The sequence below is a fragment of the Pan paniscus genome, chromosome 1 (assembly GCF_029289425.2).
Source record: "Pan paniscus chromosome 1, NHGRI_mPanPan1-v2.0_pri, whole genome shotgun sequence".
Lineage (NCBI taxonomy): Eukaryota > Metazoa > Chordata > Mammalia > Primates > Hominidae > Pan > Pan paniscus.
Window position 1 is genome coordinate 140,047,207 of NC_073249.2, and position 26,328 is coordinate 140,073,534.

Consider the following 26,328-nt stretch of genomic DNA (forward strand, 5'->3'; position numbering starts at 1 on the left):
TGATAGTGAATAAGTCTCATGAGATCTGATGGTTTTAAAAAGAGGCGTTCCCCTGAACAAGCTTTCTCATTTTTTGCCTGCCACCATCCACATAAGATGTGACTTACCCCTCCTTGCTTTCCACCATGATTGTGAGGTTTCCCCACCCATGTAGAACTATTAAACGTCTTTTAGTTAATTGTTGTCTTGGGCATGTCTTTATCAGCAGCATGAAAACGGACTAAAACAGTAAACTGGTATCATAGAGTGGGGCATTGCTGAAAAGATACCCAAAAATGTGGAAGCTACTTTGGGACTGGGTAATAGGCAGAGGTTAGAACAGTTTTGAGGGCTCAGAACAAGACAGGAAAATGTGGGAAAGTTTGGGAACTTCCTAGAGACTTGCTGAATTGCTGATAGTGATATGAACAATAAGGTCCAGTCTAAGGTGGTCTCAGATGGAGACAAGGAATTTGTTGGGAACTGGAGCAAAGGTGGCTCTTGTTATGTTTTAGAAAAGAGACTGGCGGCATTTTGCCCCTGCCCTAGAGATCTGTGGAACTTTGAACTTGAGAGAGATGATTTAGGGTTTCTGGTGAAAGAAATTTCTAAGCAGCAAAGCATTCAAGAGATGACTTGGGTGCCGTTAAAAGCATTCAATTTTAAAAGGGAAACAGAGCATCAAAGTTAGGAAAATTTTAAGACTGACAATGCAATAGAAAAGAAAATTTCATTTTCTCAGGAGAAATCCAAGCCCACTGAAGAAATTGCATAAGTAACAAGGAGCTGAATGTTAATCCCCTAGACAATGGGGAAAATGTCTCCAAGGCATGTCAGAGGTCTCCACGGCAGTGCTCCCCCATCACAGGCCCAGAGGTTTAGAAGGAAAAAATGGTTTCGTGGGCCAGGCCCAGGGTCCCCGTGCTATGTGCAACCTAGGGACTTGGCACCCTTTGTCCCAGACCTCCTGCCATGGCTGAAAAGGGCCAACGTAGAGCTCGGGCCATGCCTTCAGAGGGTGCAATCCCCAAGCCTTGGCAGCTTCCACATGGTGTTGAGCCTGCGAGTGCACAGAAGTCAAGAACCGAGGTTTGAGAACCTCAGCCTAGATTTCAGAAGATGTATGGAAACACCTGGATACCCAAGCAGAAGTTTGCTGTGGGGTGGGGCCCTCATGGAGAACCTCTGGTAGGGCAGTGTGGAAGGGAAATGTGGGGTTGCAGCCCCCACACAGATTCCCTACTGGGGCACCACCTAGTGGCGCTGTGAGAAGAGGGCCACTGTTCTCTAGACCTCAGAATGGTAGATCCACTGACAGTTTGCACCGTGCACCTGGAAAAGCCACAGACACTCAATGCCAGCCTGTGAAAGTAGCCAGGAGTGGGGGGCTATATCATGCAAAGCCAAAGGGGTGGAGCTGCCCAAGGCCGTGGGAGCCCAACTCTTGCATCAGCGTGACCTGGATGTGAGACATGGAGTCAAAGGATATCATTTTGAAGGTTTAAGATTTGACTGCCCCGCTGGATTTCCGACTTGCATGGGCCTGTAACACCTTTGTTTTGGCCAATTTCTCCCACTTGGTATGGCTGTATTTACCCAATATATCTAGGAAGCAACTAACTTGCTTTTGATTTTACAGGCTCATAGGCAGAAGGGACTTGCCTTGTCTCAGATGAGACTTTGGACTGTGGACTTTTGAGTTAATGTTGAAATGAGTTAAGACTTTGGGGGACTGTGGGAAGGCATGATTGGTTTTGAAATGTGAGGACATGAGATTTGGGAGGGGCCAGGAGTGGAATGATATGGATTGGCTGTGTCCCCACACAAATCCCATCTTGAATTCCCCTGTGTTGTGGGAGGGACCTGGTGGGAGGTAACTGAATCATGGGGGCAAGTCTTTCCCATGCTGTTCCCATGATAGTGAGTAAGTCTCAAAATATCTGATGGTTTTAAAAAGAGGCATTCCCGCCAGGCAAAGTGGCTCACACCTGTAATCCCAGCACTTTGGGAGGCCAAGATGGGTGGATCACGAGGTCAGGAGATCAAGACCAGCCTGGCTAACACAGTGAAACCCCATCTCTACTAAAAATACAAAATATTGGCCAGGCGTGGTGGCAGGCACCTGTAGTCCCAGCTACTCGGGAGGCTGAGGCAGGAGAATGGCGTGAACCCAGGAGGCGGAGCTTGCAGTGAGCCGAGATTGCGCCACTGCACTCCAGCCTGGGCGACAGAGTAAGACTCTGTCTCAAAAAAAAAAAAAAAAAAAAAAGGCGTTCCCCTGCATAAGCTTTCTCATTTTTTGCCTGCCACCATAAGATGTGACTTGCTTCTCCTTGCCTTCTGCCACAGTTGTGAGGCTTCCCCAGCCATGTGAACTCTAAGTCCAATTAAGCCTCTTTCTTTTGTAAGTTACTCAGTCTCGGGCGTCAAAACGGGCTAATACAGGATGTTAAGGAAAGAAATGATACATAATTTTTTAAAGACCTATATTGAACTTCTAGAAGGGCAGGGGGAGGGGTGGGAGGCAATGCCTGAGATAAAAAATAAACTGGGTAATATTAAAAGTGGATTACATACTGCAGAAGAATTGGTGAATTAAAGACCTAGCAGTAAAAACTATCTAAAACAACACACACACACACAAAGACTGAGAATGACAAACAGAACATCACTGAACTGTAGAACAATTTCATGTGGTCTAATGTAAGTGTATTTTGAGTTCCTGAGAGGAGAAGCAGCATAGAAAAACTAACATGTGAAGAAATAATAGCCAAAAATGTTTAAATGTAATAAAAACTGTAAACTCACAGATCCAAGAAGCTCAACAAACCCCAGGCACAAGAAACATAATACAAGGGCCATTATAATTAAATAATTAAAAACCTAGTGAAACTCTTAAAAGTAGGCAAAAGAGGAAAAATAAAAGACACGCTACATATAGTTGAACAAAGAATGATGGCAACCTTCTCATCAGAAACAATGCAAGCCAGGAGACAATGAAGCAACATCTTTAAAGTACTGAAACAACAAAAACGTCAGCTTAGAATTCTATACCCAACAAAAATATCCTTCAAACACTATAGCAAATAAAGACTTTTTCAGACACACAAAATGAAAAGAATTCATCACCAGTATATTTTTAAGTGTAAGTAATGTTAAAAGAAATTCTTCAGAGTGAAAAAAATGGTACCACATGAAAATCTGCATATACATACATACACACACACACACACACACACACACAAAATGAAGAACACTGGGAATGGTAAATATGTCAGCAAATTTAAAAAAAATTTTTAAACATTTTATATATTTTTAAAATATAACTAAGTTAAAGCAAAAATAATAATGTATTGTAGGACTCATGTATAGAAGTAAAATGTATAATGACGATAGCAAGAACCCAGAAAAAAGTGGTAATATATTAAGGTTCTTATACTACACATGAAATTCTAACATGTATACCATAAACCCTTAAGCAACCACTAAAAAAAAAAAAACAACAACAAAGAGCACTGCTAGTAAGTCATCAAATTAAAAAATGGAATTTAAAAATACCCCTTTAATCCTAAAGACAACAGAAAAAAAGGAATCACAGAACAGTTAAGACAAACAGAAAACAAATAGCAACTCATGAATTTAAACCCAACCACATCAATAATCACATTAAGTGTTCTAAACATTCCATTAACAAAAGAGATTGTGAAATTAGATGAAAGATTAGATGCTGTCTACCAAAAATCCACTTTAAATATAAATACACAAGTAGGTTAATATTAACAGGATGGGAAAAGATATACCACCTGACACTAATCAAAAGAAAACTGAAGTGTCTGTATTAGTATTAGACAAAGTAAGTATCATAGTCCATTGTGTGGTACTATAACAAAATACCTGAGACTGGGTAATTTATAGAAAACAGAAATGTATTCCTTCACAGTTCTGGAAACTGAGAAGTCCAAAATCAAGACACCAGCATCTGTTGAGGGACTTCTTGTGGCATCCTCACATGGTTGGGGGTAGAAATGGCAAAAGGGGGACAAATGCTGTCTTCTTACGTAGAAAAAAGAGAACACACTGCGACAAGCTCTTTTATAACAGTATTAATACAGTTATGAGGGGAGAGCCCTCATCACCTAAACACCCTCCACCCCCCGCCCCAATACTGTTGCATCAGAGATTAAATTTCCAACACGTGAATTTTGGGGGAGACATTAACACCACAGCAGTAGGTTTCAGAGCAAAGAATATTACCAAGGATAAAGATGGTATCTTGTATAAAAAAAAGGGTTGGTCCATCAAGAAGACATGACAGCCTAAATGTGCATATACTTAATCACAGCACTTCAAAATACATGAAGCAAAAAGTGACATAAAACTACAAGAAAAACAGACAAATCCACAATTATCAAAGATTTCAAAACCCCTCTCCATGACTGATGAAGAGGCAGAAAAAAATCAAGAATACAAAACACCATAACAATACTACCAACCAACTGACATCTACAGCATACTTCAGCCAATAACAACAGAATACATATTTTTCACATTCACCTGGAACATTTACCAAGATAGTTTTTTTTATTTGTAATTGACAAGACTGTATATATTTATCATGTACATGTTTTAAAACATGTATATATCATGGATGGCTAAATCAAGCTAATTAAGACAACATGCATTACCTCACATACTTTTTTGTGGTATGGTGAAAACACTTAAAATCCACTCTCTTAGCAATTTTCAAGAATACATTGTGACAGGAGAATGAGGGAAAGCTTCGGGAACCATGTCTTTAGGAAAGTGAGGCATCAGAATCGGGTGCACAAATGACTCAACAGGAGCACTGACAGTTACCATCTATTGTTAACAGGCAGAAAGGCAGAATACGTAAGTACAGGTACTGGTAGGTGGGTAGATCTTAAAAATAACTAGGCTATAGTGAACCATGATTATGAAGTTCATCTATAAGTACATCCTTCAAAAATGGTCTTTCTGGAGAGCAATGTTTGAACATTCATTATTATTTCAATTTCTCTAAGTGCCAAAAAGCTATTAGAAGGCCTACCAGAGTGGTAGACAGACATCCTGGAATTATCTTAATTGAGATCAACTATTTCAGGTGACTACTCCATTGGCACTAGACATCCTATTCAAGACTAATAAGTGAGGCACCAATTACCAATTCTAGAATAACTGTATTCCTATTAACCCAAAGTCCTCAACACAGTAGCTACTATGAGGTTTTCCAAATGATTTCAGAAGTGAGGAAATCTAGCATTCTCTGGAACATCTTACAGGTATTGCTGCATGGTTTCAGGAACTTACTTGTAAAAACTACCAAATTCCAAAAAGCAGTCTCAACCTTGGCCCTGGAATTAGTTGTTTAGTCTAGTAGAGTTTTAAGAACATAATGACTAACATTAATTCTCACCAATGGATGATTACATAATCCATTCTCAATTATTTTCCCCATGTAAAAGATTATTCCTAATGTGCTCATAAATCCATATAGGGATGTAAGAACACAGTCAACAAATATTATTTACAATGCTAAAACCCTATAGAAAATAAAGTTACCAAGCACATAGTTCTATCACTTATGTGAAAAAATATTTCACTGCACTGTTCGACCAGTCAATATTAGCAACAAGTGCGCTCTTGAAATTCGGGAAGAACTACTTTTTACCAGTCACAAATTCTGACATTTTATAGTAACGAGTCACAGTTAAATAGTTTTCATTTGGATTCCCTGTCCTTTTCCATTTCTCACTAGAAAATTCAGTCTACATTTTAATACAATGAAGTATTAACTTCATTTGAAGTTGAAAAACTTCTCTTTTTCACAGGTAATAAGCTTATCTCCTAAATTTAACTCACAATCTGCATGTTATGTTACTAAAAACAAAAAAAAGTCCACTAAATATGAAACATCTACTATAAATCTGTGATCCTTGCCATTAAAGGAATCACATACTCCTTTGCAAATCTGATGAAAGTTATGTATATAATTTCAGGGAATTCGCTGATAGCTTGAAGCCTATTTATGGGTCCCCGAGGTTTAAAGAATCTCTGATTAATGGAAAATAGCATCCAAAATTGATCCAAGAACATATGAAAACTTAGTATGTGATTAAAAGAAGGAATGTTAACATACAGTTGGAAAAAATGATTTACTGAGAAAATCATGATAAATCTCTGTAAACATACAAATGGTTTAAAGAGCCAAATGTAATAAACTACAAAATACTATAATAAAATACAGAAAATGTACACAATCCTGGCTCTGGCTAAGTCTTCCTAAGCAACATATGAAAACGACTTCCCTAAATTGATAGATTTAACTGTGTGTATTTTAAAACTTCTATATGAGCAAAACACACCATAAAGTCAAGAAACAAATGGCAAACTTGGACAAAAACAAATGCAAGAGGCCGGGTGCAGTGGCTCATGCCTGTAATCCCAGCATTTTGGAAGGCAGAGGGGGGCAGATCACTTGAGGTCAGGAGTTCAAGACCAGCCTGGCCAACATGGTGAAATCCTGTCTCTACTAAAAATACAAAAATTACCTGGGCGTGGTGGCACGTACCTGTAATCCCCACTACTTGGGAGGCTGAGGCAGGAGTGAGCCGAAATCGTGCCACTGCACTCCAGCCTGGGTGACAGAGCAAGGCTCATCTCAAAAAAATAAATAAATAAATAAATAAATAAAAATAAAAAAAATTTTAAAAAGACATATGACAGATAAAGGATTACTAATTCTAACATTTAAAAAAAAAGTAAACCACCCAATAGAAAAACAGAAAAAATTAACAAATAAAAGGGCAATAAACATATGTAAAGATGTTCAACCTACCTAGAAATTAGAAGGTAAATTAATTGAATATATCATTTCACAGCCTCACACTGGCAAAAATTAAAAGCTGATTATCTTCTAGTGCTAATGAATGTGTGCTGGCAGTGTAGATTACTACATCTTTTGAAAAACAAAAAAATGTTGAAAAGTAGATTTTTAAATCTGTTAAATTATAAAATATGTATATTCTTTGTCCCAGCAATCTCACATACAGAATTCATCCTAGCACAAAATGACATCAACATGAGTTAAACGGACATATAAGGATGTTTCCTGTAATTGCTTATAATACCAAGAAAGAAAAGAAACACTCAAAAAAATTATATATATATGTATATATACACACGCACACACGCGACAGATGGGAGACAAACTGAATGTCCGTTACTAGAATAATGGCTTAATAATTAATGATACATGCATACTTTGGAATATTATACAGCTATTATTAATAGAATGAGTAAGTCACATCTATATGTACTGACCTGGAAAGATGTGTATAACATTCAAGGCAAAAAAAGCAAGCTGCATTGTAATATGTGGACTACAATGCCATATTTGTTTTTAAAAAATAAAAATAAAAAGCTGTATTACTGAATTTTTTTTTTTTTAGGAATTCCTAATTAGTGAATTTCCCAAGTAGTCAATGAGTACACCTCAGTTTTGAATACATCTATTGCTCTATTAGAAGTCTCACCATCAAAATACTGTACTCTCAAATCAAGGTATATTAAAGCCACTATCAGACAATACTATCCTTTGGAATCTTCTACAATGAAAATGATAATAACTACTTTTAAGGACAAAATGTTTAATAGGTTTTTTATGCCAAAATAAAAATGCTTTCTTAACATTGTGATTTTGCACGTATGGAAAACAGCTAGATTTTTCTTTCCTATAGTAAAAATAAGCTATCTAATTCAGTTGTTTCATTGGGTAACATAATTATGTTCATTACATGAATATAAACAAGGGGCAGACGTTACATTAAACCAATTCCTTTGTATCAGAAATTCAATTTTCTCTGAATGATATTCATTCTTAGCAATAAATGCAATTAAACACTGATATTACAATTTTAAAACTCTATTCAAATACCTAAATCTCAGCGTAATGTCAATATAAAGTCTTAAGCAGCCGGACATAATTAAAGGAGCACTTGATTTGGAATCATACATACCTGGGTTGCAATCCTGGCTCTGCCACTTAAATGCGATGTAGTCTTGGGCAAGTTATATAACCTCTCTAAGCCTGTTCCTGCATCTGCAAAAATGGCTTTCTGTTGTTTTTTGGTTTTTTTTTTTTTTTGAGACTGAGTCTCACTCTATTGCCCAGGCTGGAGCGCAGTGGTGTGATCTTGGCTCACTGCAATCTCTGCCTCCCAGGTTCAAGCGGTTCTCATGCCTTAGCCTCCTGAGTAGGTGGGATTACAGGCGCCCGCCACCCCGCCCGACTAATTTTTGTATTTTTAGTAGAGATAGGGTTTCACCATGTTGGCGAGGCTGGTCTCGAACTCCTGACCTCAAATGATCCGCCGGCCTCGGCCTCCCAAAGTGCTGGGATTACAGGCGTGAGCCACCGTGTCTGGTCAAAAATGGCTTTAAATGGTGTTCTTACTTTAAACACGAGTATCTACGATGAAAAGTGCCTAGTACAGAATCTGGTTGTCAAAATATGGTTTCCTCTGCTAGGCATGGTAACACCCACCTGTAGTCCCAGATATACCCATCTACAGTCCCAGGAGGATTTTGATGCATATTTACTACTTTTTATGAAATTTTCTTTCTTGTATCACAAGAAAGCACTTTATATTTTAACTGTGGCATTATACATCTTCAGATAACTTTCTTTTAAAAATCATTCAGATTGTGTCTATGGAAGCAATTTTCAAGTATATGGGGAAATGTTAGGAAAGGAGGAAAATCAAAAACTTAAGTCATTCTAACCCACTGTAACGTGTCTAAGAAATCAACTCCAGAGAATTCCAAATAGTAACAAAACAAAAAATAAGCACAAATTTTAATTTTAATATAACTTTCCACTTCAAGAGGAGTCTTTTTTTCTGTAGAGCTGGATCATTAATAACGCCAGAATATGACCCTGAATGTCGCTAAATGGATCCAAAAGAAAAGAAAAACCATACTGGATAACCTTCAATATTTAAAGTGGACATTTTTTCCCACCACACAAGATATATATTAATAAAAGAATTCGTAAATAAACTGAGTATCTCTTCAAATTTTACTCTAGAATTGAGGACTGGAAGTATCTCTAGTTTTCCTCCAACTTTAGTTGCACTTCACTCAGATTTACTTGATGGTTTTTCTTTCAAGGCTCTTTAAAATGTCAAGGCTTTTGCAAAGCCTTGTACCAAAATAGCTACTATACATAATATTACAATTATTTTCTGGTACATTTTTCCTAAAAATTAATCATCCACTCACAGTAACATCTATTTCTTAGTCTAAATTACACTGCTGAGGGTTTTTTGTTTTTGTTTTTGCTGGCTTCTCAAAAGGTATTTAAAATGATTTTGAGGTGAGAGTATGCAAAAAACACTTCACATTACTTTTCCATATTCAAATTACATCCTCTTGAGCTGATTTTTAAGTGCCATGTACATTTTTAAATCAAAATTTATCACTGTCATTCTTTTAACTCTCGCTCTCCATGCTGAGCTCTTCCAAATGCCAAAGTGCCCTATTAATCCGAAAGTACCTATTATCTGTGCTTTTTTCTGGCCTGTCTTTCACAACTTCACACCAACTTTTTGTACTTTAGACCCCCTCACCCATGAAAGCACCTGTTAACCCTTTAAGGTATTTAACCATATGGTTAGCTTTCCGCATAATCCTACTTTTCCTTTAACAAACACAAACTTCACTACATAATTCCCCTTCAGCGTTCCCTCCTCTTCGAAATTCACATCAACACTGCCCCGAGGCAACATACATAGGCATCCCTATTCTCAAGCCCCAATTCATCAGTTTAGCGCCACTAAAGAATTTAAATCTCCGGACCCTCATTTCCGTAGTCCGATGAAGCTTTTCACTCGCGTTCCTGCACTACCCGGCCAGCCTCCCTCAGCTGGCAATTACAAGGTCCCTTGCTGCCCGGAGCACAAGAGTGCAACTCGCTACAGTGTTCACATGTTGCTCTCCGTCATCCCAGCATCTCCTTCCATTTCTGCGCACCTATCCCTTCATGAGCTCCCAAAAGAATTCGTATCCAGATGCCCATAGCTCAAATTAGAATACCCCTCGTCTGACATTGCCAGGGCTTCCTGTACGACTTCCAAGAGAACACGCGATGCTAAGCGCTTCTGTCTCCGGAGACCAGCAACACACGCTCCCCACTGAGTTCGGTCTTCTCTCTCGCTCTCTCTCCGCGGAATGCCTACTTCGGGGCTACCCTTTGGCTAGGGAAGCCCAACCTTGCAACCTCTGCCCCGTGACCTCACGAGCCCAGCACGCCGCTCAAGCTTAATTCAACCCATTCTTAGAGCTCTTGCTCTCGCTGCCCCTCGTTCCCGGTTCCCTTTGAAACCGCTTTCAGCCCCCGAGCCAGACCCCAGGTTAGATGAACGCCCACTTGCTCCGGCGGCAGCGCCTCCTCGGCCCCTTCCACAGCACTCAGCCCGGGGCAGTTCAGTTCCTCACCTAGCTTCGAGCGGGACTCCTCCAGTTTCTGGATCTGGTTTTCCAAGAAGAGCATCGCCACCGCGAAGGCCACCACCGCCAGCAGCTGCAACTTGGGCGGCATCATAATCCTGAGGAGCCCCATGAAACCCGCTGCTCGGGATCAAGACATACCGCGGGGGGCGGGGAGCGGGGCCCCGGAGGCGAGAGAGACGCCGGGAGGAGCCCGCCGAGCCGGGAGCGAGGCAAAGAGAGCGCGACAGCGAGAGAACCACCGCAGCGACCCCCCTTCTCGCCTCTCCAGTCCCCCTCCCCCAGGCGCTGTCACCAACGCCGCTGGTGTCCCCTTCTCCTCAGCCGACTCAACGGCCGCCCCCTCCAAAAGCCCGCGCAGCAAACAGCGCGAAGCGGCTGCCGGGCTCTCGCCTCCCTCTACTGCCTCAGTCCCCGACCCCCGCGCCCGCCTGCTTGCCCGCCTCCCTCTCTTCCTTCCTTCCCTCCCTCCTTTGCTCGCGGCCGCGCGCCCCTCCACCAGAGCTGCGGCTGCGCCGCCCTCATCCCCGCCCCCGCCCATCCCCCTCCGCCACCACGCGCACGCATCCGCGTACGCTGCTCGGCAACCAGAAGCCCCGCCCCCTCCTCCCGTTCGGGTCCGCTTATTGGACGGAAGAGCCCCTGCGCTTCGCTCTTGGTTCGGTTTACGGTTGGTTTCCTCTGCCACAGAGCTCAATCAAGACGACATTCAATTGGGTAAACTTGGAGAAGAAGGCGGGGCTAAAACTGGCGAAGGCGTGGCTTCTTGGCTGCTTGACGAAGTGTCGTGAATGAAAGAAAGGAGACCGCAGAAGTAAAGAAGTGGGGAGTTTAGGAAAGTGCCTGATTTGGGTAATCGAAAGCACCCAGTGATTGTATTTGATGACTTTTAAGCTTTCATATGCCATTATTTAATACCTGTCACTTCCAAATGAGAGATGTAAGGGCAACGACCGTTAGCGTTCTGTTTTGGATCAGGCTCTGGAGTGGACGCCCCTAGCTTAGGGGTCCTTCTAGGCAGCCAGAAACCTGCGGAAAATGGTAGCGATGGCGGCTGGGCCAAGTGGGTGTCTGGTGCCGGCGTTTGGGCTACGGTTGTTGTTGGCGACTGTGCTTCAAGCGGTGAGTGTAGATCACCTTCGCAGCTGCCACAGGGAGAGTAGGAGAGATTGCAGCTGAGGAAGACGCAACATTCGGTCCTGGTTGAAAAGGGTGGGGAGGACTGCGCTTCCTTAATGACTGCTGCGGCCAGAATGCAACGTGGCTTAATTTCTCGGTTGATCCTTCTCCTTCCCCGCCTTGGGTTTCTAGCAGCAGTTTTCTCTTGACTTCAGATTGTCTTGGGTACTTAGCTTCTCTTATACGGCTCTTGCCAAAAACAATCTGTAAACCACACCAGGTGGGAGGGGGGAATAATAAAGCTTGGCAAGAAGTGGAGGTTGTTTTTAAATGGACAGAAATGCAAGAGACTCATGACGAGACTTCCAACTCTTAGAGGCAAGTCTTCAAGTCGTTGGTCCAGGCGAACAGTTTCTGTTTACCTCTCTCGCGCGCGTGCTCTTTCATTTTCACTACTTCTGTTAGTCTCTTAACTTCCGTTCTCCTCTGCTATTCATATACGGCTGGCTGCGCTTGAGTGCGATTTGTGCTTTTAAACAATGTTGTTGGAGTAAAAGGAGCTATCTATACCAAAGTATAATTCATTTTTGAAGTTAGTTTTTTAAATGATGTTCGTTGTCTTCTTTAAAATAAGGCAGCGTTTTTTATTTCATTTTGCTCTATTGGCAGAATAGTTGGGTGACCTTTGAATGGGAAAAGTGTACTTTTAACTTATTTCTTCTCATATCCATGTTCTGCTGTGTGAATAGTAAAATTTTAGGCACAGTGCTGAAAGCTTTTACGTTTTTTTATCCTAGCTTAATTCTTCGGGTAGTCTCTAATAAGGAGACCTGGTTTAATTTACTTATCCAAGGTTGAGGGTGTTAGGGACTACACCGGAGTCCTCTATGAACACCTGTACTTAACTTTCTCAAAGAGCTTGAAAGCATCCTGGCTGTTTGCTTTGGCTACTTTAACCAAAAGGTGGATTCTTAACTTCTGTAATTAACATTCCAATTATCTTGTTATTCAGGCATTTGGTGCTAGGAATTACCGGATCACCTCTCCCTAAACTTTCTACTGTTTAAGGGTTTTTGCACATCTTTAGGTCATTCGAGATAACATTTCAGGTTGTCTTTTTTTGATCTCCCTCTGTCTTTGACTGTCGGTTGTCTATAGCTGTGTAACCGCCCTAAAACCTAGTAGCTTAAAACAGCAATGATTTCTCATAATTCTGGGTCAGTGGAGTAGAACTACTCCACCTATGTTGGTTTTCCCCTGGCCTCATTTATGCTTTTTGTTGACCTAGTAGGTCAGCTAAACCGAAAGGTTCCAGGATTACCACTGTTTATAGTTGGTGCTGTCAGCTCGAGGACTTGGTTCTGTTCCGTGTGACCTCTCATCCTCCAGTCGGCTAGACCAACTTCTTTTCATGGCACTCTCAGGGCAGCACTCCAAAAGAGCAAAAGCTACAATGCCTTCTAAAGCCTTGCCTTGGAAATCACATATATTACTTCCATCACATATTTCTCAAAGCAAGTCACAAGACTAGTTCACATTTCAGGGATGGAGAAATAGATTTCATCTCTACATGGGAGGAATGACAGAGTCACTTTGCAAAGTGTGCATACCAGGATAGGAGGTATTTATGGAATTAACTAATTCCATATGTAATAATGATAGGAATTAATTAAACAGCGTACCACAGTGACTGTGCACAGAATCCAAACCAGAAATTTGGATGTCATATTTGACTCCTTTCCTTACATATCTCATATCCAGGGAATTGCTGAAACTTACTGATTTTAATTCCTAAATATCTCAAATCCATCCACTTATTGTTAATCACTCAGGCCATAAACATCTCTCTCCTCAGAAATAACACCGTCTTGGCTCACCGTTTGAATTATCCCTGGCTGTATTCAGAATCTAAATGGTTGGCTTTGCCTTTGTCAGCTTCCCAATTGCCCAAGCCAAAAATTAGTCATTTTTGGCCAGTTCTGGTGGCTCATTCCAGTGCACTTTGGGAGGCCGAGGTGGGCAAATCACCTGAGGTCAGGAGTTCAAGACTAGTCTGGCCAACACGGTGAAACCCCGTCTCTAGTAAAAATATAAAAATTAGCTGGGCGTGGTGGCGCATGCCTACTCGGGAGGCTGAGGCAGGAGAATCACTTGAACCCAGGAGGTGGAGGTTGCACTGAGCTGAGATTGCACCATTGCACTCCAGTCTGGGTAACAGAGCAGGACTCTGTCTCAAAAAAAAAAAAAATAGTCATTTTAAATTCTCTTTCCTTTCACTGTCTGAATTCAATTAGTCGTTAAAGCCTTAAAAATCTCTAAGCCAGTCCACTTAATAATTTTGTTTCCACAGTTAGTACTTATATTCAGGCTACTATCTTTGCCTAGAATTACAACAGCTTCCTTAACTAGTCTCCCATCTCATTATTTCATTTCCAGTCTCTACAGTGCATCAAGTGATCTGCCTGAAATTTTAATCTGTCATGATTAAAACTCTTCAGTGGCTGCTTATTGTTTTTAAGGTGAAGTCTGTCTTCCTCAATGTTCCTTAAGGAGGCACTTGTTTGTCTATCCAGGCTTATTCCCCAACATTTACTTCTATTAGGAGAGCAGAAAGGTACAAGTGGAGAATTGGCATCACTTGTTTAGCTTATTTCACATACTGTATTCTCCCTCACCAGACCTTTGAGCATGGTGTTTTCATTACCTAGAAGCTGCTTCCCAGCTTCTCATCCTTTCCTCCCTTTCTCCTACCCTACAACAAAAATGGCTGTCTTCTACTTACTCTCTTTCTGTTCTTAGCAGAGAAATCACTTCCTCCAACAAAGCTTCGCTATACCTCAAGTTTGGATTAAGAGTCTTTCTATGTGCTCCAGTGGTGATCAATATTTGTTCTCTGAGATACGTTCCATAGTTTTCTTTAATAATTTCTTGTTCTTTGGCATTCTCCTACCCACTCCCAAAGGGAAGTACCCTGTCTTTCCTGTTGACTGTTTTATCTCTAGTGACACATATACAGAGTAGTACTGTACTTGATGTATAAGTGAAATGTTTGATGAATGAATTAGAGAATCCACAAGCAAAGGCCTGAAAACCTGAAAGTATGAAATCTGTTTGGAAACTATTAAAATCAGCTTCAGTTACCTTCATAGAGCTCTATTATCAGTGATCCCAACTGGAGGTGTGTAGATGAAAATTGTTGGGAGGAGGAGAGGTTAAAAAATACACGTGCTTGGACTCTGCCTTAGATATGATTCAAAAATTTGTGGTAGCTGTGCAACTCTACCTGGTAAGTACATGTTAGACTGAAACCTTTTTTTTTTTTTTTTTTTTTTTTGAGATGGAGTCTTGCTCTGTTGCCAGGCTGGAGTGCGGTGGCATGATCTCGGCTTACTGCAACCTCTGCCTCCCGGGATCAAGCCAGTCTCCTGCCTCAGCCTCCCAAGTAGCTGGGATTACAGGTGCACGCCACCACGCCCAGCTAATTTTTGTATTTTTAGTAGAGACGGGGTTTCACCATGTTGGCCAGGATGGTCTTGATCTCTTGACCTCATGATCTGCCTGCCTCAGCCTCCCAAAGTGCTGGGATTACAGGCGTGAGCCACCGCACCCAGCCAGACTGAAACCTTTTGAGGCAGGAATCAACTTACCCATTTTTTTGTGAATGTGACCCCCACAGGATGGAACATCCTAACTTACCATCAAATAAAACTACTGGGTTATCAGCCACAGCCACACCATTCCGCCAAATATTCCCAAAGACAGCCATCATACACAGCCTTTTTCTCTCAAACTCTGCCTATTGAATTCATACTCATGACGTATAATTTAGTGGGAAGTACACTACTTTAACGAAATGTATTTTTTAGTTTTAACTTCTAATAACTGACTAAGGCAAATTAATTTACTCTTGGCCTTTGTTTCTTTATCTCTTTCTCCCTGAACTAAGATGTTTCAATAGAATGCAAAGCTTAACTCACATTCCACTTCCAGACTTGCAAAGTTAGATGTAATTTCTCCCTTGCGTATTGTATCATCATACTTTTTTTTTTTTTTGAGACGAAGTCTCGCACTGTCACCCGGGATGAAGTGCGGTGGTGCAATCTCCGCCTCTCGGGTTCAAGCGACTCTCCTGCATCAGCCTCCCAAGTAGCTATGATTACAGGCACGCGCCCCCATGCCCAGCTAATTTTTTGTATCTTTAGTGGAGACGGGGTTTCACCATGTTGGCCAGGCTGGTCTCGAACTCCTGACCCTGTGATCCACCCGCGTCAGCCTCCCAAGGTGCTGGGATTACAGGCTTGAGCCACCACCCCGGCCTTGTATCATCATACTTTATACTGTATTACACAAATCCACATGGTCTTAACCAAATCATAGCTCTGTGTGTGTGTATGTTAGTATCCCTCCACTCCTCCCGTCCCCGTGCCAATTAGAATGTAGCCAAAGAGAATACAGGGACCATTTTTATTTTATATTCCCTTCGTTGTGTCTCATATGTATTTGTACATTTAAATCCCTCTGAAGCGTAAATGGCCCCAGTTCATTTGTGTTGTTGCTCCATGCCATCAAAGTCATCAGGATATTTGCAATTTGTGTAGAGCAGTGAGGAAGCCCAGCCACTCTCAAAAATACAAAAATGACTCAGAAAAGAGAGAGTACTGGACAATTCACCCTTATTGAACTGTTATAACTTCCCTAAGGTTTATTCATGTCTCTTCTGTAGTAACTAGTGCTTTTAAGAAAAGAAAGCAAGAAAAACCTTGAAAATGAAAAGGAGTATAGATAATTGTTGAAAAAGCAGTAAGAAGTTGGAAACTGCATGTCACAGTTAGCCCAAGGGGAAAAAAAGATCAGGTGGCATAAGTAGTTGGCAGTAGTGAAATCTTTGGAAACTTCCATAGGAATTAAAGGGGGATGAGGGAACAATTTCTTGACACTTTGAGATTGAGATACTGCTATGGATAAAACTGTCATTGGGACTGCACTCGTGTTTTGTTAATTGATACCTCTGAGTTTCTTATACTTGACAAGTTGAGTTTTTATCACTGTCTACTCCTCTGAATAGCTTTAATTTCAAGTTAATAACTGCATATTTGTCAATATTTCAGTGAGGTAACAACTGGATATCAAGTGATTTAATCTGAAAATACATTGAGTATGCTTAAATAAGCAATAGAAAAGTGATATTTTAGTACAGTCTTAGGGAGCTGTTTATTAACGCTCCCCAGAACTAAGTGATGATATTCAATCCTTCATTCAGATCATGTGTCATGTTTTCTCATTCAAAAAGGCACTACACTAAAAAGCAGTATAGAATGATAATTGTGTATCATTCTTTCTGAGATGCCCCCCACTCCATTTCTTCACAGGTTAATATCTCACTGGGCCTTACGGATCACACAGTTAAAATTGTTAGTGCTTTTGTTATTAGTGGTACATATGATAATGGTGTATCATGGGTTCTGTGAAATATGGTAGTCAGTAACAGTGGTTAGGGGCATAGAGAGCAGGCCAGAATTAGAATCTTGTTGCTGTCATCTCTTGTTTCCTGTGTGGTCTTAGACAAATTACCTTAACTATCCTAAACCTGTTTCTTTCTTTATAAAATGGTGATAACAATACCTTTTTCACAAGATGGTTAAGATTAGATGGAATAATAATGTAAAGTACTTAACAAACTATCTGCTGGTTTATAAGAGCTTGCTGTAATGGCCATGTTTCTGGTATTCATTTTCATGGAGTTCATTCTGTAATCCCATCTATTTGCTTTTGTCTCAGATTTGGAGTTTGCTCAGAATTACATGAGAAACCTCTGAGTTTCCTGAAAGTTATAAAGACCAGTGAAGAGACAACGAATATATAGGTGTAAGTGTAACAAAATATATAGCTAGATCAGATTTTTAAGGTAATGGTATAGTACAGTTAACCCAGTTTCTCTGCTGCCAACTCTCATCTAGAAGGAACTCATTAATACTGGAAAAATAAAACAGTGAGTAATGCATGGAGAAGGAGGGAATAGAGCCTTTTTTTTTTTTTTTTGAGATGGCGATTCACACTTACCGCCCAGGCTGGAGTGCAATGGTGCAATCTCAGCTTACTGCAATCTCCGCCTCCCGGGTTCAAGCGATTCTCCTGCCTCAGCCTCCTGAGTAACTCAGATTACAGGTGTGCACCACCACCCCGGCTAATTTTTTTGTATTATTAGTAGAGACGGGGTTTCACCATGTTGGCCAGGCTGGACTCAAACTCCTGACCTTAGGTGATCCACCCACCTTGGCCTACCAAAGCGCTGAGATTATAGACGTGAGCCACCGCATCCAGCTGAACCTCTTAATTTGTCAATTTTGCTTTGAAATAGAGAAAGCTAAATGGTTATCCTAGCCAGGAACCCTGTCCTTAGAATCTTTGTCTTTCTTACAAGTGTGGCTAATTAATCTAAAATTTAATATTTGATCTTAATGTGCAAATTTAAATGCCAATCAGTTACTTTTGGCAATAAAAGGATGGCAGGAATAATATCAAACTCTCATATATTAGCATTTATCTGTCAGGTACTTAAAAATACTTTCTGATGTCCTTAAATTCAAAGCCTTAAGTCTGCAAAACCAGTGATAGAACAGCCAGAAAAAAGTAGTTTACCTAAGAAACTCGATACCTTGTATCTCCCCTATACTTATCTTTTATCCCATGTCTAGTATAGTGATAAAAACATTTATATAGTGTTTTGTGATTTTTAAGTGTGCTTTCACAGTGGAAGGTGAGCCTAATACCAACATGTATTCAGTACCTACTGTGTACTGGGCGGGATGCTAGATGCTTTCTGTGCACTTGCTTCTTTAATCCTCAAAACTCCACGAGATAAATGATAATACTCCCTGTTTAGAAATAAGGTTGCTCTGTGATGGCATTTGAATCTAGATGTGTGTTAAGACTTTGAAATACATGATGTTTTGCATAGTCATGCTACCTGTCAGTAGGTGCTCCATAAATGCCAGAATAAAACCAAATAGTATAATTGCATGATTATTCATTTGAGGTTCTTATTTTGTTGTTTAAAAGGTTTTGGTAACAGTTTTATACGTTTGTTAAGGAGTTCACAGTTTCCAAAGTGATTTCATTCTTATTGCCTCTTTCAGTAACTATGGCTGCAAAACAGAATTACCCTAAAATTTAGTGACATAAAACAATTGGTTATTTTGCTTTCAAATCTTGTGAGTTAGCAATTCTGACAGGGCACAGCAGGGATGGCTTGTCTGTTCTATGATGTCTCAGACCTCAGTTGAAACACTAGGGCCTGAAATCTGAAGGTGGTTTACTCACATGTCTAGTAGCTGATACTGGTTGTCAGCTGGAGTTTTCAGTTGCTCTCTACATGGGCCCTTCCATGTTGTCTCTCTTGTATAGACTTCTTTACAGCAGGTTGGCTAAGTTCCAAAGTTGATGTTCCTAGAAAGAAAGAATACTAGCCAGGCAGAGGCTGTTTGCTCTTTTACGACCTACCCTCAGAATCACATAACTTCCTTTAAACTCTGTTGTTCAGAACAGTCATGGCCCGTGCCCAGATTCAAGGGGAGGGAACATAGACCCCACTTCTCAGTGGAGGACTAACATTGTAAGAACATGTGAAATGATATGTACACATTGATGCAGCCTTTGATACATATTGATTGTCTTGTTTTTGGAAAACACAATCTGCTCATTGTTATATTTGATTTTCAGATTATCCTGTGAAATAAATGAGGCAGATCACTTTACTGATGGAGAAATTACCCAAAGTACTAGGATGGTAGCAAGTGTTTTATAGTTAAACTAGAGAGATCAAACACACAAATTAACCAGTAAAGTCACAGTTCCCTCCCACTAGGCTGGGATGTCTCATCTGTTTTGAAAAATTATACATATGACATTATTACAGAGATAGGATTAAAGATGTATAAAATATCAAATCAGCATTTTGGGTGAATATGCCAACAAGTACTTAAATTTTCTTTTCATTGGGAAATGCCACTGGATATTAATCTACCTGGTGAGTTTAGAAAAGGATTGACACACTGCAGCTGGTAGGCCAAATTCAGTCAACCCGGTTTTTGTAGAACAAATTAACATAAGTAACAAAATGAAGCAAAGTTTCATTGGAACACAGACACACTCATTCATTCATGTGTTATCTGTGACTAGTTTTTGCACTGCCATAGCTGAGTTAAATAGTTGTACAGAAACCATATGGCCACAAAAGCCTAACAAAATTATCTGGCCCTTCACATAAAGTTTGCATACCCTTAGTCTAGAAGATCAGTCAGTTGCAGTTAATCTGAAATTTCCCCTACCTGAAGCTATGGCTTTGTCCAATTTATTTATCCAACAGATATATGAAAACTGTCACAAGTGAGGGAAAGACAGAGAAACAACTTAATGCTTGCCTTCAGAAGAGTTCATAGTATTGTTGAGGAGTCAGATTTACATAGTACAGTGTCACAAACGGTACTGTTTTACAACTGTGCACAACTTTCTCGGAGAAGAAAAGTACTCTGGCTAAAGATTGAGATCTGATTTTTTTGGTCAGTGAAAGCTTCCTAAAAGACTAATACTGATTAGATTCTTGAAAATAAGTAGGATGTTACAAGGTGAAGAAGTGGAAACAGAACCTTAAATATAGGGGAGACTGTGAGCAAAAGTGTGTTTGAGTAGGGCTTTTATACTTCAAGGTACTATAGGAATTCCTTATAGCAGGAGGAATTGAGGAAGTAGTGAGAAGTAGCCTTGGCAGTGAGCATTTAAGCCACTGAGGCAGGAAAAGACTTGAGAGCTTTTTAAGAGAATTATGAAAATATATTAATTGGTTGTGAGAATGGTGAAGAATATGGAGTGTGGGTCAGTAGGATGACTGATCTGGGCAACTAGCTTGTCAGAGAAATGATGCCATTTTACTAAGATACTGAATACCTTAGGAAGAATAGATTTAAGAAAAATATAAGTTTCACTGTTGCAGATTTTGAACTTGCAATGCATATTCAACACCTAAATGTGATATTGAGTGGACTGTTGGCTTTGGAAGCCTGACATTCAAGAAAAATACTTGAGAGTTTTCAATAAATGCATATCTGAAGCCATGGATAAATATGCAGTAATAAATAGAAGGCATGTAAAGCTAAGAGAGAACCAAAAACAGAACTGTGGGAAACAATAGCATTTAAGAGATGCATAGAAGAGAAAAGTAAAGGAGGACAGGCCTTTGGACGGGGTAGTTGAAGCAGAACAGTTTTGAATGCCTTTGCATTTGGTAATTTTGGGCAAATTTTGTGGAGTAGTAGGAGCAGAAACCAGGCTATATTAATGAGTTTGGGATGTTAGGAAAAAATAAAGATAATAGAAACCAAGTTATAGTAACAATTCAGAAATGACAGAATGTGGGAAGAGCAGTTAGGACCATAGGGCTTAAATATAGCTAAAGGTTGAAGTATTGATGAAATGAAGTATCTGTTAAGATAGAATCCAAAGAGGAAGTAGAGGGATTGGCCTTAGACAAATGGAGGTATACCACATTCACTGATAGGTAAAAAAGAATGGATGAGGGAAGGGAATATTGTTGAAAGCCTGCTTTTGTCAGCCATTCTGATTGATTAAATCATCTCTGATTAAATGTAACGATTTATGTAAAGTAACCATAGCAATCTGTTTTATGTAGGAAGTATTGCCCCTTAATTTATGAGTGAGGAAATTAAAGCTTAGGGAGGATAGTTTGCCCAGGGTCACGAATCTTGTAAGTGGTGGCACTATTACCTAAAACCAAAAGTTTGAATTCTGGCGTGCTCTTGTCTGCACCATCCCCTTTCCCGTCCTTCTTCTGCTGGATGTGACTGTAGATAAACCCTACAGTTAATCTTACTCCATAGACCCATATGAACAGATGTTGAGTTCTTAAAATGAAACAAAAATTATTTTTTCTTATAAGAAAATTCCTTTTTAAAACAAATCTTTAAGAAAATATTTATGTGATAAACATCATGAACAATGATATGTCTTTTCTTGTTAATCCATATTTTAGCTAAGCTGAAAGATGATGGATGTTTAAGAAAAAAAGCTTGTAGGGGAGGTGGGAGAAACCAGACTATTACATAAGGTTACAGAGTTTAAAAAAGAATTTATTGCTGGGCGAGGTGGCTCATGCCTGTAATCCCAACACTTTGGGAAGCCAAGGTGGGCGGATCACGAGGTCAGGAGATCAAGACCATCATGGCCCCCGTCTCTATTAAAAATACAAAAATTAGCTGGGCGTGGTGGCGTGCGCCTGTAATCCCAGCTACTAGGGAGGCTGAGGCAGGAGAATCACTTGAACCCAGGTGGCAGAGGTTGCAGTGAGCCGAGATTGCACCACTGCCCTCCAGCCTGGCGACAGCAAGACTCCGTCTCAAAAAAAAATAAAATTAAATTAAAATTTAAAAGAATTTATCTCCAAATGAAACATTTCAGTAACTTGTCTTCAATGTGTTAGTTTTTGACAACCCCGTGTTCTCTTTTTGGAAAGCTTTGTAATATAAATATGGAATTGTGTTTTATTTCCCATTTTTTATTTTCAGGTGTCTGCTTTTGGGGCAGAGTTTTCATCGGAGGCATGCAGAGAGTTAGGCTTTTCTAGCAACTTGCTCTGCAGCTCTTGTGATCTTCTCGGACAGTTCAACCTGCTTCAGCTGGATCCTGATTGCAGAGGATGCTGTCAGGAGGAAGCACAATTTGAAACCAAAAAGGTACTGTTTTCTAGTATATTCCTTCCGTTGGATGGTTTAGTTGAGATAAGGTAAAAATGTAAGTTGCTTAATCAATTTAAGTGTAAAAAAGCCTCTAAGCTTTTACATTTTTTAGTAAAACTCAACTGATTTCTTGTCTGGCCTATTAGTTCAATCAAAGCAAATATGAAGGAGAAGTATGGTTGCATACCAGGATCCCATTCCACCATGATTGTCAAGCAAAGGGGAAGTAGAATCCCTATAACATGCTTTGATCCTATAGTTCTCCAGTCTTCCTAACTTCTGGCCAAATGAAGCCAAAAAATAATAGGTGCTTTTGTTCATTTATAGTAAGAACCCAGTGTTGGATGAAACTTGAAATGAAAGTAAAGCACATAATACCTGGCACTTAATTGTCTACAATAAATTGTAACATGAAATCTGGTTTAAAAGAATATGGACTGTTAGTTTACACACCTATTGCTAGTAATTTGAGACACCTAACCTCACCTTTAACATCTGAAAACAGAGCCAAGGATAGGTAGTTCAGTCTCTCCAGGTAAACCTACTATGTTTTAAAACCTGCTGTTCAAACAGATTAATAGTGAACTTGCTCGTCTTTTAAATATTTTCATCAAAACTCTTAGATCTATTTAAATTATAAAGTAGACTGGAAAGATCATTTGAGTTATCCAGTTAAAACTAAATTAGTAAGATACCTGTGTTTGTGGTGAGAAAAAAATGTTAGCATATTTCTGTTGTTTCCTTCCAGTACTGTCTTTGACTTGTACATGCTGAATTCTGTTTGAAGTATTATGGTTTGTAAAGCTTTCAGGCATAATGATGTGTTATTATTATTGGTAGTAAAGGTTTGTTTTTAACAGTAAGTACATTTTCGGAGTTCTAAAAGAAAAACAAGCAGGCAAGCTTTGAAATGTTAGTATTCAGCCAAAATTTAACCCTTGATTTCTCTGTATCTGAACCTGAAATTCCAAGTATCTCAAAAATGGCTTGCAAAGCCTTACATGTTTTTCACTTTACTGGTTCACATATACCAGTAAAACATTTTAATGTTTAGAAGATTTCTTTACATGTAAGTTATTCTTTTTCTTGCATGTAAATAAAATCTAAACAAGTTTTTAAAACTTGATTTTAAATAGATTTAAGACATACAACTTAACTAGTTTAGTAGACCTTTTGCTGCCCCTCTGTTCTTTTTGCTGAGGTATTCACATGGGACAAATTGCTGAATAAATCTGTATGAGCCATCCTCTTCTTATCTTTAAGCTGTTCTATGGGCTGTACTACTACTCAACCAACATCCTTTTTCACTGAAACACCAAACTCAGAAGGACTGAAGAACAAGGGGCATTTTATAATAAACAGTGTTTACCACACACACCCCCTTGTGATTAGGGTAAATTGAGAGGTCTGCTATTTGACAACAGATCTGCCAAAACTGTAAACCAAATGCATGTAAAAGCTATTTTTACTTACTGCCTTTTCTTAGTAGTTCTTCATAATACCCCAGTTTTTTGGTATAGTTTTAGTAGAACCAAACTTGCACCACAAACTTCTAAAATTAATTATATTCCTATTCAGTTTTCATTATTAATGGAGCTATATGTTGTATCTTGACACATTTCAGCAGTTGCAGCTCAGCAGTAAAAGTAGATCTGCCAATTAATATATGCCCAGCTAATTACAAGCTGGAGTGATTATCGTATCTAAGTACAAGTAAGCCTGTCTTAATGCATCTTTTACACTGAATCCAGTGTTTTTAACTTTGCTCCTAGCCCCTAATCTCTAAGATGTACTTTTTATTAGCATTGACTAGCACTCTTTGCACAAAACTGGTGAATTTTTTTTTTTTTTTTTTTAGTAAGACTAGTGAAACCAAAACATAGCAAAAAACACTTAAAAAATATTACTGGAAATATAAAAGTATGGTATGTTGGGCAATCCTCCCATTTAGATGCAAACCACATGCAAGTATAGAAATAGTGCTAGATTTAATCTATGCAATATTGTTCTCTGGATTTTTGGTACATGATCATGGATAACACAATATATATAATATACTTTTCTGTGTCACTCAACTCTGGCTTAAGGCTTAATTTAAAATCACAGTTTAATTTAGTTGTCAATAAAAGTAAAAGTCTAATATGTAGACTAGTGCCTTACATTAAAAATATTTAAGTCTGGGCAACGTGGTGAAACCCCGTCTCTACAAAAAATACAAAAATTAGCCAAGTGTGGTGGTTTACACCTATATTACCAGCTACTCAGGAGCCTGAGGTGGAGGGATAGCTTGAGCCTGGGAGGCAGAGGTTGCAGTGAGCTGAGATCATGCCACTGCACTCCAGCCTGAGCAGCAGAGAGAGACCCTGTCTCAAAAAAGATACATATATTTAAACATAGCTCTGTGTGTGTGGAATCATCGTGAGTATAAATTCTTTAAAAAGTCAGCTCGGGTATGGTGGCTCACCCCTGTAATCCCAGCACTTTGGGAGGCCAAGGCGGGCAGATCACGAGGTCAGGAGATTGAGACCATCCTGGCTAATATGGTGAAACCCCATCTCTACTAAAAATACAAAAAATTAGCTGGGTGTGGTGGCACACACCTGTAGTCCCAGCTACTTGGGAGGCTGAGGCAGGAGAATCGCTTGAACCCGTGAAGCAGAGGTTGCTGTGAGCCGAGATCGCACCACTGCACTCCAACCTGGGCGACAGAGCAAGATTCTGTCTCAAAAAAAAAGAAGAGGAGAAAGTCAGAGTTTATGTAGAATGCTTTAGCTATTTGTACATAATAAAAAAATGTTACCAGGACATTCATTTTTGGGTCTTAATTAGTTGGATGCTTTATATAGGTCTATCTAAGGATGAGACTCATTTTTAGTAATGGTCACTTTTTCAACAAACTGAATTTAGCCTTTGGTAGCCGGAAGCATAAAATTTTTGTTAGAAATTATTCCCAAAAAAGCAGAAAATGTCTTTGAAACCCCTTGTCATTCTGCTGATTGATATTCCACTATTTTTATTTGGTCTCCCTCCCTTCCAGTTTTGATCATAAAAGACCTACTCAGCGTCTCAAATACAAGCTAGAATGAGATTTTTGATCAGTTATTTTACTACTGTTTTAAATGGCTTTGCTCACAACCCGGGTATAATTTACAGACATTATTGGTAAGGATGTTGACTTATTGTAAAAATCATAACTAATTTGTAGCTTGAAGAAAATGTAAACTAATGAAACAAAACGTACTTAAATTTTAGTACTGTTTTTGTACAGTTAGTATTTACTAAGGAATATAAGTGACTTCAGCTTTATATATTGAATCTTTAGAAGGGTAAAGATACCCAGTCCAGTTGAGTATAACTCTTCCCATTGATCTTGTATATGAACTTCCTTGTCCAACCATTTTAGCTGGTTTAAGGAAAGTAGTTAATCTTTTGACTCATGGACTCCACAGTTGAGCAGCAACCTGGGAGGAAGGAGCAGCTAAAAATCGGAGACTGACAGGCTCTTGCAGCCTCTTTTTTGCTTTTGCATATTCTTTGTCTCACTACTGACTGGCTTTCAAAAAATTTTTTTGAAATTTTTGACAAGGATGGTTGTTTGTCCTAGTTGGATCACTAACCACTTATTAGCTAGGGTTGTGGAATAATGCAAGAACCTGTTAGCTGCATAGTAGCTGTGTAGAATGGTGTATTGGAAAGCAGACAGATGAAGCAGTTCTCAGGTAAAGAGCAGAGCTAGGTACTAGGTAAGCAGTCCCCTAGATATTTTATATCTTTATTCCTCAATTACTAGAGTAAACCACTTCTACTTTAGATGATTTAGAAGATTTAGCTCAGCTTCCCATCTTCTTAGACTTCTCCCCAACCTTACACACCACCAGTATCACTCCCAGGTTATGTTAGCTACACTTTTGTATTCCCAAAGCACTTAGGGATACTTTGATTTATACTATATTAT

At 39.5% G+C, this 26,328-nt stretch overlaps 2 protein-coding genes across 5 annotated transcripts in view; one reads left to right on the forward strand and one right to left on the reverse strand.

Moving 5' to 3' along the window:
* HS2ST1 (heparan sulfate 2-O-sulfotransferase 1) overlaps positions 1–11,045 on the reverse strand; it is a 199,260-nt gene extending 188,215 nt beyond the window's left edge. For 2 of the 3 annotated variants that reach the window (XM_003805308.5, XM_008969691.5), the window contains exon 1: positions 10,495–11,045. In XM_003805308.5, the coding sequence (XP_003805356.1) occupies positions 10,495–10,618 (124 nt within the window). In that variant the 5' untranslated portion in view covers positions 10,619–11,045. The other variant, XM_055116498.2, reaches the window with a different exon arrangement.
* Positions 11,046–11,269: 224 nt separating this feature from the next.
* SELENOF (selenoprotein F) overlaps positions 11,270–26,328 on the forward strand; it is a 49,625-nt gene continuing 34,566 nt past the window's right edge. The window contains exons 1-2 of one of the 2 annotated variants that reach the window (XM_014345904.4): positions 11,270–11,628; positions 22,203–22,370. In XM_014345904.4, coding sequence (XP_014201390.1) covers positions 11,545–11,628; positions 22,203–22,370 — 252 coding nt within the window. In that variant the 5' untranslated portion in view covers positions 11,270–11,544. The remainder of the gene's footprint in view (positions 11,629–22,202; positions 22,371–26,328) is intronic. The other variant, XM_008969682.5, reaches the window with a different exon arrangement.